This window comes from Artibeus jamaicensis, unplaced genomic scaffold (assembly GCF_021234435.1).
Source record: "Artibeus jamaicensis isolate MK-2021 breed Jamaican fruit bat unplaced genomic scaffold, CSHL_Jam_final contig_559, whole genome shotgun sequence".
NCBI lineage: Eukaryota > Metazoa > Chordata > Mammalia > Chiroptera > Phyllostomidae > Artibeus > Artibeus jamaicensis.
The window spans coordinates 670,913-683,979 of NW_026521887.1; the positions used below are offsets into that span (position 1 = coordinate 670,913).

The following is a 13,067-nucleotide window of genomic DNA, read 5'->3' on the forward strand; positions in this document are numbered from 1 at the left end:
TGGAAGATTTCAGGCAAAGAAAGAGTGAAGACAGGCCTTATATTTCCTTTTGTAGTTACTGTTTACAAAGAGCAACCCCAGACTTTTAAAAAATAGTACTTTCAAATAGTTGGCTCTAGCTTGTTAATAGTTTGCAAACAAGCCTTAAAATTTACTGGCCCATAAAAGTGTTTCAAGATTTTCAGGTACAAAGGTAGTTTAAAAAAATGAGCCTTCTCTTTATGACCATATGTTTATTGCATAAAAACCTATGGAAAAGGTATGTGTTAATAAGAACAGGACTGGCTACAAAGATCAGTGTGATTTAATTATTGGTTTCTCTAAGATTCTGGGCCTTCATTCTCCCATCGGATCTCATTTTACTCTATAACCTTCTGGGTTGATTAACAGCTTTATTTGCAAAAGAGAAGAAGTGAAACTTACTTTTAACAGGCCGAAAGAATTAGCACAAATAATAAATTGACCTTGGTTGTGGTCCTTGTTCTTATGAAACCCAGGTTCACAGAGCATTTTAAGTAGCAATCAGATTTCCTTCTTAACTTTTGCAGAAGAAAAATAAATTTGTGACATCTTACTAGGTGCAAAAAACTCAGTATAGTGGGTCCTCAAATAATGTTTCTTTTTTTTGCATCATTTTTTATTTAATTATTTTTCAAGTACAGTTTTCTGTCTATTTCTCCCATCCCAGCCCACCCTGTGCTCCCCACTTCCCTCCCATTCCCACCCCCTTATTTATTGTTCCTGTGTCCTTTATACTTGTTCCTCTAAATCCCTCCCCTTGAATAATGTTTCTTGCAGCATGATTTCATAAGTTGATGAAATGCCATGGGAACTTAACTATTGTTTGCATCAACTGGCCTATGATGTGATTGATTTCATTATTTCTCTTTCCACTTAACGTCACAGAATCTATGGCCAACACTAAGTGAGGACCTACTGTTTTGCTCCTACAGTAAAAAATGAAGCGGTAAGGATAAGGGACGTCTGATAGAACTCTGTGCAACGATGGGAAATTCCACACCTGTGGCTGCTGAGTACTTAGAATGTGACTAATGCTTGAAGAACTGAATTTTAAATTTTATTTAGTTTTAATCACTTCAAATTTAAATAGTCACAAGTTTCTAGTGGCTACTGTATTGGCCACCTTCAGCTCCTGTCACAATGGTATAATGGGGAAGGAGCCACTGCTGATGGCTGGTTTGTCACAAACAGTGTCGCCACCTTTGCAATTATGGATTAAAAGCCCAGAGCACTGATGGCTTGAGTGACTAAGCCCCACTACTGGACCCTGACTCCTAATGCTACAAAGCTAACTAGCATGCCAATTTGAGCTGACTGTGCAGGTTAATTTTTTAAAAAATTCTTGAATATATAGTTAGAGCACATTCTAAAATTCAGGAACTGGTCTGCAGCCATAGGAGATATGGTGGTGATAGTAAAGTCATCAGGATTAGGAATCATGAATTGTAAAAAGAAATAAGTAACATAGACAGGAAAAAAGAAACTTACTTATGGATTGGCCCTTTTACAAGCCTCCAAAATGTGAGTTCACTGGGTGTGATTGGTGGGGGAGACACCTGTAGACAACTTGCTCAAATGTGAGCTGAAATTCACTCCCAGTTAAATTTTACATAAAAATCTTGCAAGCCTAATGAGTCACATTATGTATTTTATACAGAAAGTCTTGAGAGACTTGAGATTCCCCACAATAGTGAGAAGTTTCAGAATTTTACAACTGGTATTTCTTGCATTTTCTTCACATTTTTCTCTATCATTTTATTTCATCTACATTTTTATTTCCTATGATTTCTGAATAAGTTTCCTTAATTGACACTTGTTTGCTGCTCATGTGAGAGACCTCAACTTAATCCTCAAAGTTTTGTTTATCTCTTTTTCATAACAGTGTGATTACTTGGCACCTGGCTACTCCAAAATCTCCACTTCAGGGCAATAGGTCTTATAAGCACAAAATAGAAGGCATTTTTGGACTTTACCAGCTATTCTGAGGCCGACTTATTCAAATTTATGAAGCTTGGTTGTAGTGTTCAAATTTGTATGGGCTCTATCTTATATACACTGCAATTTTCAATCTTGTTTGGTGTTGTTTTTTCACTTTATGATGCTATTTTGAGTCTTCAAATCTCCACATCTCAGTAGTCTTAGACTGCTACATGTTATTATTCCTCTTCCCATATGCCAAAAAATCTTTATTTATATTTCAATCACACCTTTTTGAAATATGGACCATAAAAGCAGTAGAGGTCTAAAAGCAATTATGGTGGAAATGTGATTTTTTTCTACTTTCTCGGTAAGTGTCCTTATGGTTTCTTTAAAGCATAAGCCTCTTCCAGTTTGTGTATATTTGGAGAATGCCTTGTTTCTATAGAGGTCTTGTTCTCATATCTATACCCACCTGGAGACTCTCCTCTAGGTGATTTCCCTAATGCCATTTTTCATCTTTCGTTGTCCTTATTACCATGACACTTGGACTCTTCTCCCCAAAGTTATAAATTTTGCCTACATCTTTATGTATTATTGTAGTGTGACTCATACATTATGACAGTAACATTTTTTAAACTAAAAACTCTCCTAAAAATCTATTCTCTCTAAAAGCAACTGACAAAAATCATCTTCAACAATAACTAGGGTGTACTCATTGCTCCAGGCTCCCTCCCGGCCCATGGACTTTCCCACCATCTTCCTTGGAGTCAGCCATCTACTCCCAAAGATGAGCTTATGGCTTCCCTGTGCTTTTTTAGTTCATTTACTTACTGAAGGAATTGTGTTCTATCTTATGTGTTCAGATAGTATTTTCTAGTGAAAACTGAACAGACATTTTATTTAGAATACTACACCCTGCACTACCACCTGTTACCATATTTATTTTTCTCTGCAGGAACATCTTTCAAGATACTTAATGTATTTGCTTGTTTACTATGTTTCCCATTTGTCTTCTACTAGAATGTAAATTCTACAAGGGAAGGTAATTTTGTTCATTTCATTGGTTGTATATTCCTTGGCCTAGAATAAGGCCTAAGTTTCAGTAGGTGATAAATAAAATATGTAAAATTAGCAAATGTTTTGCAAAAAAGTGCTTCTGCTTTTTCCCCAATTCTAAAAATTAATAATTAAGTAATAATAGTTACATGAGCTCACCAATGAAATACCTGATTGAGAATAAGGTGTGATTTTCCCATTGTGCATAAATAATTCTAGACCACCAATCTTTTGTTGTCTAGTATAGTACCAAAAATTTCACTAACTGAATCCTGCCATGTCATGACTCATCTGTGTGAACTGTTTCACTTACTACTTAATAAAGCAAGCTTAATTTTTCTTATACTGTGACAAAAGAGAAGCCTGGTAATTTTTTAGGCTTTTAATCAGTAAAAATTTAAATGGAATGGTGACCAACTTTTTGAATTGCTCTGATGTGAGGCTCTTCATTCAATGTGGAAGTGGAAATGGGAGCTAAGGAAATCATATATAAGTAGCTTTTTCATAAGAGGCTTAGAGATTTGACTACCTATTATATTTAATGATTAAAGACCTGCTGGCAAGCAAACAATTGGATTTATTCCTATTAAAAATATATTAAGGTAGCAATACTGCCATGGGGTATCAAAACCAGAAGTCAGTGCATCAATAACTCAAACCGGCTTCAGAAGTCAGAAGCCGGTTTCCTCCTTCCCTGTGGCTAACCTTCAGTCGATGACTCCTTGGCTGCAGCCCATAAGCAGGCACTCACAGCCTCATAGGAGGCACTCAGCCGTGTGGTGGGGTCCCTCTTTGGCTTGGGTGGAGGCTGTTTCCGTGGTGATGGGAGGCCACTGCTCTCATCCAGGCTGAACACCGAGTGCAGAGAAGGAGACCGGGTGGACGAGCCAGCCAGGGACTGCACCAGGCTGTCCACAGCCATGGGGACTGGGATGGAGCTGCCGTGGAAATGCCTGGGTCCACCCTTGTCTTCAGTTCTGGAGGGGAACAAAGCACAAACAGCACCCCCAGAGAGGCCCAGATGCATAATTCAGAGGTTAACAAAGGATCTGCTCAGACAAACATCATCAAGGTTTTGGTAAACAGTTTTTCCCACCGAGGCTGAAGGATGCATGTACAGCACTCTGGTAACCAGCATCTAGAGAAAGCTGCCCCATCCTTCCAGCCCCTGCTTTATGATAAATGAGCACATTGGAGATTCATCATTATTACTTAAATAAAAACCTCACATAAGCACAACACTTCTAAGGAGTGCTACACTTTCTATCATGCATTCACTGAATGAATTTTTCACACTCTGATTATTAAGCAAATCAGAAAAACAGAATTTCAATCTGAATGATAATTTCTGGAGACTCCATCTTAATAGAGAGTTACTGGTGCATCAAATGCAAGGAGTTCATCACCACTTCCCCTTGCAAAACAGTATATACTTAAAACTATCAAAGATTTACATTTTTTCTCTCTCTCTTCTCCCTAGCATTTAAACCCCATTGGCAATTATTTAATTATGTGCAGAATTATTATTTTTCTTCTGTTCCTCCATCTGGTTGTCCAATGCCAAGTGAACTGCTGGTATTCAATAAATAAACAGACAAATACTTCTTCACTTAATTTTATATCAGGCAAATAAACACATACTCAAATTGAGAAATTGGGGTGGCTGTTTAGTTCCAGCAGAGAAAATAACAAACATTATTCTGGAAGTGGTATAAAATTAATAGTTATCTGGTTTATAAAAATTCCTTCTGTCTTCACATGTCAATGTAATCATGTACCACTGAGATGCCAATGCATTCATTTCACAAGGAGTCTCCTAGCATTTGTTTTTATAATTATATCTTTGTGTGGCAGAGCACCAACAGGGCTGGGATCTACCGCAAGGCAGAGCCAGACGCCCATGTAGAAAATGAACTAGCTGAAGATGAAAGCATGGCACTCAGTGGATAATTTGTTTTCCCTGTAATGTTTAATTACAGTTTTCCATACAAAGGGATTTTTTCAGCATTTAATCACTGAGATATTTGAAGCTAATTAGTGAGAGACACATCACCATTTCCACTTTAATAAAAATCCATTTGACATAGGCAGTCAAGGCAAAGAGGAGTCATTTTTTTTCAATGAGAAACAACTAGGTATTACTAAGTTCCTATGAAAAAACAAGCATCTCTTTTATAGTGAATTAGAATCCAAGAGACCCATGTCCCTGCCCTCCTTGGGGAGGGTTATTGTGAAATATGGGTGTCCTCATCATTCATGGAGAGGCAGGGGGGATAAAATAAAGAATGATCAGGGTGTCCCTACATTTCTATTACAAGTTCAGCCTCCAAAGTAAACTTTAAAATAGAGGCTTTCCCCAAAGTGGTTCTTATTAGCAAAGATAATATGACAGTTTACTAAGGAAAATATCTATATGACCAATTATCGACTTCACTACTTTTATGTTTTGAGAGTGGCTTCTCCATTTTTTGGTGATATATCCAAAGTTTCTATGAGTCAGCCGTACACACATGGCACTTCTTTAAAGATGCTGACAACACAGCTAAAACAGAAATACTTGATGCCTTAACATTTTGTGCCTGAGATGATAAGCGATGTAAGCATTGTAAGTGAAGCAATAATTATTTCATATGAGTAAACACACACAACATTTATTTCATGAAAAGAAAGTGGAGGAAAACTATCCTCTTAAATTGTCATGAGGTTTCAAATAAACCATACATGCATACATGCCAGTTCCCCTAATTACTGTCATAGTTGATTGAACTTCACCTGAAGGGCTATCAAAACTCTTCTGATACCACTGGGACAATTCCATAGATAATTAAAGTTGTATACTATGTGCCTTTACCTTTTGGTTCCTTCCTCTTGTTTGTTCCTGGCCTCCAACTTCTCTTTGTGGTAAGTAGAATTCGTTTCATTCCGGAGCCGATCATTTTCACGGGCAATGTCTGAAGCATTCTGAATGACCAGGGCATCATAGGTCTTTAGCCCCAAGTCCTCTGTAATCTGCAGGAAGCTGTTGATGGACGTGGCCTCTTGCTGTCTGATGCTTCTTTTCTGAAGCAAGTGCTGGCGTGCCAGAAATCCTCTTATAACTTCCACATAAAAGAACACAATCAGAGGTCAGGGAGAGGAACAAAAACAGAAAAACCCAGATGCACACAAACAAAAGTCACAGTACATTTATGTCTGAGCAGCTACAAAATAAGATATTTAATTCTAAATAAGAATTTATTGAAATATTCTAATCTCATATTAAAAAGGACATCTAAGTTCAATCATGATAACACTAAAGACACAAATCCTTAAACTGAATGAGATTGTGCAGGTAATATTAGAATAAGGTTTGCACACTTATTTTTGGTTTGAGAGGATGGGCATTGATTGACTGGACTAAACTCAGTGAAAAAAACTAGGTCCAAACCCCAGAAGTTTTTGGATGGTGCTCCATCTGGATCATTTTGGGACACACTGATTATCTTTCATTATATTAGTTTATAACAGAAATGCTGAGGCTCCTGGAATGGATTACCTTTGATAACATCATATAAATATTGTTAATAGGACTGGACTTAACTCCTAGAAACACTAACACTGCATTTAAGACTCTAGGAAGAGATTGTGTAGAAATATAGGATATCCTTTCTGCTGTCTAGGGAAGCAGGGCTAGAAAATGTGTAAGAATTGGCGGAAACAAGAAAGTAAACACATTTTGAAATTGCTAATATGTCAGCACACATGTAAGACTTGAAAATAAAAGCAATAAGCATGATTTAAAGTCACTTCCATGTGTTAGGAACACTATTCCATCACTTAGCGCACCAACTCAATGATAATTAATATACGATTATCTCCATTTTGTAGACAAAGAAAGAGAAGCTTAGTGAGGTCTTATTACCGTGTGTAAGCCTTATTATAAATTATATGCCCACAGTCTCATTAAGGTTAAGGATTTTTGCCTTTAGGGTTATCATTACTGAATTCAGATATCCCTATTTAATATGAGATTAGAAAGTTTTAATAACTTCTTATTCTGGGTTAAATGTATTTTTTCCAAGTAAACATGACCAATGAATAGAAGAGCAAGAATTCAAATCTCCGATTATCAGGCCAAGCTCATTCCCTTAGCTTCCAACCAAATAGATGTGATCTGTAGCTCTGCCAAGAGCAGATCACCAACAGAGTAGTCATAGGTAGGGTGTTTGCTATCAGTCTAAGGAAGACCTTTATCACACTGAGCATAGGGTCTAAATGGATCAGGCTGTTTTCTGAGACTGGGACTCTGCTTCCAGTTTCTGAGCATGTTCGTGGGAGAAAAATGGGTCTGCTTGTGGGTGCCATGCACAAGGTGCAGGGAGGGAAATTACCATTTGAGCCTTTTGGTTTGGGATGCCATCCCTTCCATTTCTGTTTGTAAGATTGGAAGGGATTGTTCAGATTATAAGATGATCTATACTCTCAATGAAAACCAAAGTGTGTATCAAAGACAATTTATTTTCATCTGTGGGAGGAAAAAAAGGCTGTGAAATATTGAGCGCTTTAAAAAAGTCCATGGCTATAGGAGAACAATATGTGGATTATCTATGATACTCTTCTGATTCCTTTTCTTGATTACAAGGTAGAAAGCTAAATACAACTTTCCAGAGTTATGGCTTCAGAGAGGCAAGTAATATATGCAGATATCTAAAATGCTGGAGGCTTTTCTTCAGATGGCAATATTAACTGTTCAGTTACTCTGGAATGTAGTGGAATTAAATTAACTGTAAAACAGTCACACTGAACTAATTTAAAGGGGAAAATATTTAAATAGCAAAAGGTACAATCAGACTTCCAGGAAGATATAATGTGGAATAAACCCAGCAGTGTTAACCATGTGATAGGCACATTGAGACAGAGAAGCAGAATTCAAATTGGCTAGTTCCCTTGCTAATTCTTTTACACCAAAAACAACAGCAACAACAAACCCAGACATTGACTTTTAGAAGGCTTTAGGTGAAGGGATATTCAAAATGTTTAATCTCTTGGAATAAAATGAAGATAAATGTGGATATGCCGGATTTCTTGTGCCCTCTGACTACAGGAGAGCTATTCACTGGACTCACATTTACCTGGGAATCTATTGTCCTGCGTTCTGAGGACTCCATTTTCTCACATTTCATACTAGGACACTTCCAAATTCTTTAAAAATATTCTACCAGTTGGTAACAATCAATATTTTTAATAAGGGACAACTAATAAAAGTAAATTTGTTACAAATATATACTTATTCTCTTTCTGACAAATTTAAAAGACTGCTGTTATGACATCTACAGCATTCAGATCTTAAATTTTCTTCAAGACAAAATGAACATGTATAATCAGAGAGAAATATTTGTTAAGAATAATTTGAGATTAAATTGATTAAATTGAAGATGAGAGTTAGAGCTTTGTTCACCTAACATTTACAAAGAAAAATTAAAACTCTTAAAAAAACTATAAATGACACAAGAGTGTATAAATTTTGAAGGAATTGTATAGTAGTAAAAATTACTGAAGGAATGATTCCAAGAGATATAAAAGTAAAAATCAATAATTAATACTTTGCATTTAAGAGCCTATAATTAAAAATGCTTTTATATCTTTTATTCATGCAATATGAAAGTATGGTTTTCATCTTGATGCCATTCAAAAAACTGAATCATTCTCAATTTTTATCTTTAGAGGTTTAGAGAGAACTAGGGTTCTGCTCATTTCTTTTGTTTCGGGTCAGGAGGGCACAGCAACATAATATTTATAACTGTATAGAAGAGAAATATGTAGTGAGTAGCCAAGATGAAAGACAGGGTACACCTTCTTCTTATTATATCTAAGGAAAATTTCCAGGAGAATTTGATGCCCCCTTCTACGTACATGTAACATGGTATTAAAAGGGATTCTCAGTTGACTCCATAGCTCAGTGATTATAAGACTGGTCTTGTAAATGGGATTCTTCCTATCCCAATTTCAGCTGAGTCTGTAGATGCAGATTCTGATTCAGAAGATCTAGGCTGGGCCCTGAGATTCTACATTTCTAACCATGCCTAGGAGGTGCTGAGACTGCAGGCACTCAGATCACATGGTGGTTTGTCAGGGCTGATCACATAAACAGGAACTGCATAAGTGTGGTCCAAAACAGACCTGTGACCCCAAGCTTTCTCTACACTGATGGAGGGCAAAATTAAGGAGGTCAGGTAATCATCACCCAAGGAGAGGCTAGGGTTGCTGAGAGTTCCTGAGGCTTTCCCCATTACTCCTGACACCCAGGTTGGTGCAAAGGCCTTCAGGAGACCTTTCAGAGAAACTTGCTGTGTGACTCTGAACTTTGAGACTTTGGAGGGCATGTGGAACATGAGTCCTGAAAAGACTGGTGCTGCATCAGTAGTTGCTGTCAGGCACTGAATGCAGGGTGGTCCTGCTGGAAGAAGCCGCACCTGTCAGGGTCATAGAGAGTGGGTGTTTCTCCAGTGCCAGAATAGGGTTTTAAGACACAAATGTGTGCTTGAAGTCATTTAAAAAGATTTCTTAGAGAGCACTGAGGCCTTGGCAATGCATGTTCATGGGGTGCCCAGCAACTGTGGGACTATTACAAGTAATGATTTAAATGAGCGGTCTTGCCAGTTCTCAGGTGGATTCTCCAGAAATCAGTCTGCCAGTTCTGCAGATAAGTGCTGAAATATACCCACATAGTCAAAGAGCCATTGAACATCTGTTTGCCGCACCAGAGGAACACAAGGCCAGATCACACTGCTGATGGTCAGACAGAAGAGCTGCTCTGTCTTGTCACCTCTCCCTCCCCTTCCACAGCTCTGGAGGGTCAAAGGGTGTGCATGCACCTGAGGCAGCAATGAGAACCATGCCCACTACCCACCTGTAGTGGTCCGAGAAGTCCTAGAGGGATGTTTTTACTTAGCATGAGGTTCTAAATTTTGAGCAATACTTGGACCACACTGGCTAAATTCTGAATGAGAGTATATCATCAGAAAATGAGACATTGGGGTTGTCTTGAGGGATGTGCCTGAATGAGGCCACAGGGGTTCAAATGGACAGTGGCTTGAACAGAATAAAACTGATTTCTGCCTCCTATGAGCTGTATTTGCTTATTTCGAACATCTTCAAATATATCAGACAGCTAAGCTCATTACAAAAAATTCCACCAAAAACTAGCATATAGAGTAATTCCTCTCCTTTTCAACTTTCTTTGAAATTATATTTATGAGTATAATTAAATTAGAAGTTAAAAATCTATTTACTATATGTTTTATGTGAGGCATAGTTATGACTTTTAATATGTACTTATTTTTGATGATCACTTGGATTTTGATAGAAAAAATATTTAATGGAACCTCTCTAAAAGTTAAAATGAAAAAAATGCTATATGGTATCAAAGATAACACTCCAGATATTATTATTGCTTCACAAAGGAAAAGTGAAGTTAAGGGTTTTTCATGGCATATGTGGAATCACATAAAATATGATCTGGCTCATTGGCTGTTTCAGTCCTCCCAACTTGAACATACCAGTGCTGACTGAACTGGCCTAGGAATCTGGCTTCATGGCTGGGCCTCACTGCCACCTGGGGGGTTGTGCACTTTGAAGTGGGGGGTTTGAAGTGGGTTCAGAGGTACACTTTTCTTGTCAGTATCAATGATCATGAATATTTGCAAGGTAGAGGATGCATAAATAATAGGATATGAATATTCTTTCTTCCAGATACTGATTTGGATAAAATTTGCTATAAAATAGCAGTTGAAGTGACTACCAAATAAAGCATGAGCAGTGTAGTGTCTGTATACACTGATAACAATGAAAGAACAAACTAAGCCACAGTATCCTAAATCTCTGAAAACTCTACCTGGAAGTAGCATCACAGAATGGATGAAGTGATCCACTCTAATGAAGATCCCAGTGCCATTTAACTTGGGAGTGAACCAAATTATTTTGTATTCCATAACCCCCAAAAGTTCAGATATGTTAGTGTATACTGTTACCTTTCTGACAGGTGATAATTTTTCTCTGCAGCTGTAGGCACAAATCATTGAGCTGGTTGGCATGCCAGTATTTTAGAAATACTTTTTGAACTCCCATCTAAAACATAAATAGTAGGGAAACATTTAACAGCATGAAGATGCCAAAAGGATGATGAGTAAACAATCAGGCAAAACTTTTTCTGGAAGACAATTAGAAGAAGCAAAGCTAATAAAATAAATTCCAGTATAGCCACCTTATTATTTTTAACACTATTACATTTTATTGCAATCCCAAAAGTTTTGTTCTAATAAGTACCTTTGTTGTGTGTATGCACCATCAGCAATATTTGCAAATGTCTACACACTACAGTTGTGGTTGCACTGTGTAGTGCAAAATACTGAGTGGCTTTGACTCTTTATCAGAAGATAAAATCATACCCATGAATGAATTCTTACACTCTCGAGCTAGACCCCTAGCATTCCTCTGTGATCCTTTTCTTTTCTCATCTCACAGCAGGGAGGTTAAGTTTACAAAAAGGAAAACAAACAAATAGAAAGAACAAAACAAACATACCGCAGACACACAAAATTGTTACGAGTCACTTAATTTTCTAGTACATGGCATATTTATGAATTGAATGTATACAACTGTAATTATGGAACTGCAACATCAAAGTAAAAAGTCATGCATGAGCAATAATCTTCTAGATGTTTGCATAAATAGTAGTATACAACAAACATTCTTCTCTAGACTTTTTAAATTCCATGTCGCCAAATTAGTTTTTACAAAAAGTGTCATTAGTGGTATGCAAGACAGTCCAAACGTGTGGCTACTGATGGAGACAGCGATCAAAGAAAGTTCTTTAAAACATATAACAATAAGCCATGTTCTTGCATTATAAAAAATAATTTTCTTGTGTGTTGTGATAGTTTGCTAAATTCACAGAGCTGTGGTAAGTGTGAGGAATGACTTTTGTAATGTAAATGTCCACAGTCTCTTAGGGGAAGCAGACATAAATAATTGCAGAAAAGCCTGGTAAATACTAACATGAATGGCTGTGGAAGCTTTAAGGTGTTATTCTGTTAGATAAAGAAGAAATACTGCTTAGGCAAACCTTGTAATATGTTCATAATCATCTTCTCAGTACTTCAGACAAACACCATTAAAATAAGAGGAAGACTAACATGCGTGCTCCCAAGCATGAACTGGGGACAGTAAAATGATAACACTGCACAGTCTATGCCATACATCACAATGACACCCAAGCTTGCATGTATATACACACCATTAGGTATTGGAAAGGTTTATAGGTCAGACACATCTTCAGAGTGCGTGGCCAGAGGCAGTTTATGAACCTTTTCATATGGAAACTAAGTTTACTACAAACATATTTTGTCATTTCCCATCTTTCCTTCTAACTCTCCATTTAGCCATGTTATCTTAATGAAACAAGCACATAGTTTTGCAAGAGACTGGGACCTGAATCCTGCACCATGGCAGCCAGGCTAGTTAGATCCACAGGAAATGCTCTCAGTTACTGTCCCGTCTGAGGCCTCTGTTTGACTAGACATTCTTCTTCATTTAGTTTTCTTTAGTTGGTTGAAATTTGAGACATTTGCTTGGGTGGGTGGCTACAGAGAGTTGTTACTTCTTTCCCCATTGTATTGCTACTCTCTCTCCCTGGTTATTTTCCATAATTCACAGTCTTTTTCCCCCTTCCCAACTGTTGACTTATTTTGGCAGTCAACAGGAAGAACAGTTGGTACTGTCTGTGAGTACTGCGGAACAAATCTGTGAGACAGGCACTGGGAAGGAGGGAGCATGTCATCTTTCTGCTCATCTCTGACTGGTTTGTTGCTGGTTGTGGGAAACTAAATCCCAAAAGCAAAATTCATGCTAACCTGGTTTCCAAAATGAAACTCTAAAAGAGTGATAGCCAGCAATACTGCACAATGGGCGGACTCAGTAATGATCATTAGGGGAACTAATGATGGAAGAACACAAGAGGAAAGAGCTAGGGAATATGAACAGGAGAACTGGATTCTAGTTCCATCTCTGGTCAGGAAGAGAGTCAGACAGAT

At 37.5% G+C, this 13,067-nt stretch overlaps 1 protein-coding gene across 1 annotated transcript in view; it reads right to left on the reverse strand.

The window, feature by feature from the left end:
- The window catches only part of MYO16 (myosin XVI), a 660,093-nt gene that overhangs the window by 95,470 nt on the left and 551,556 nt on the right, over nucleotides 1-13,067 (reverse strand). Inside the window, exons 29-31 of the mRNA XM_053670348.1 lie at nucleotides 11,007-11,103; nucleotides 5,849-6,095; nucleotides 3,703-3,974 (exon numbers count right to left, since the gene is read on the reverse strand). Coding sequence (XP_053526323.1) covers nucleotides 3,703-3,974; nucleotides 5,849-6,095; nucleotides 11,007-11,103 — 616 coding nt within the window. The remainder of the gene's footprint in view (nucleotides 1-3,702; nucleotides 3,975-5,848; nucleotides 6,096-11,006; nucleotides 11,104-13,067) is intronic.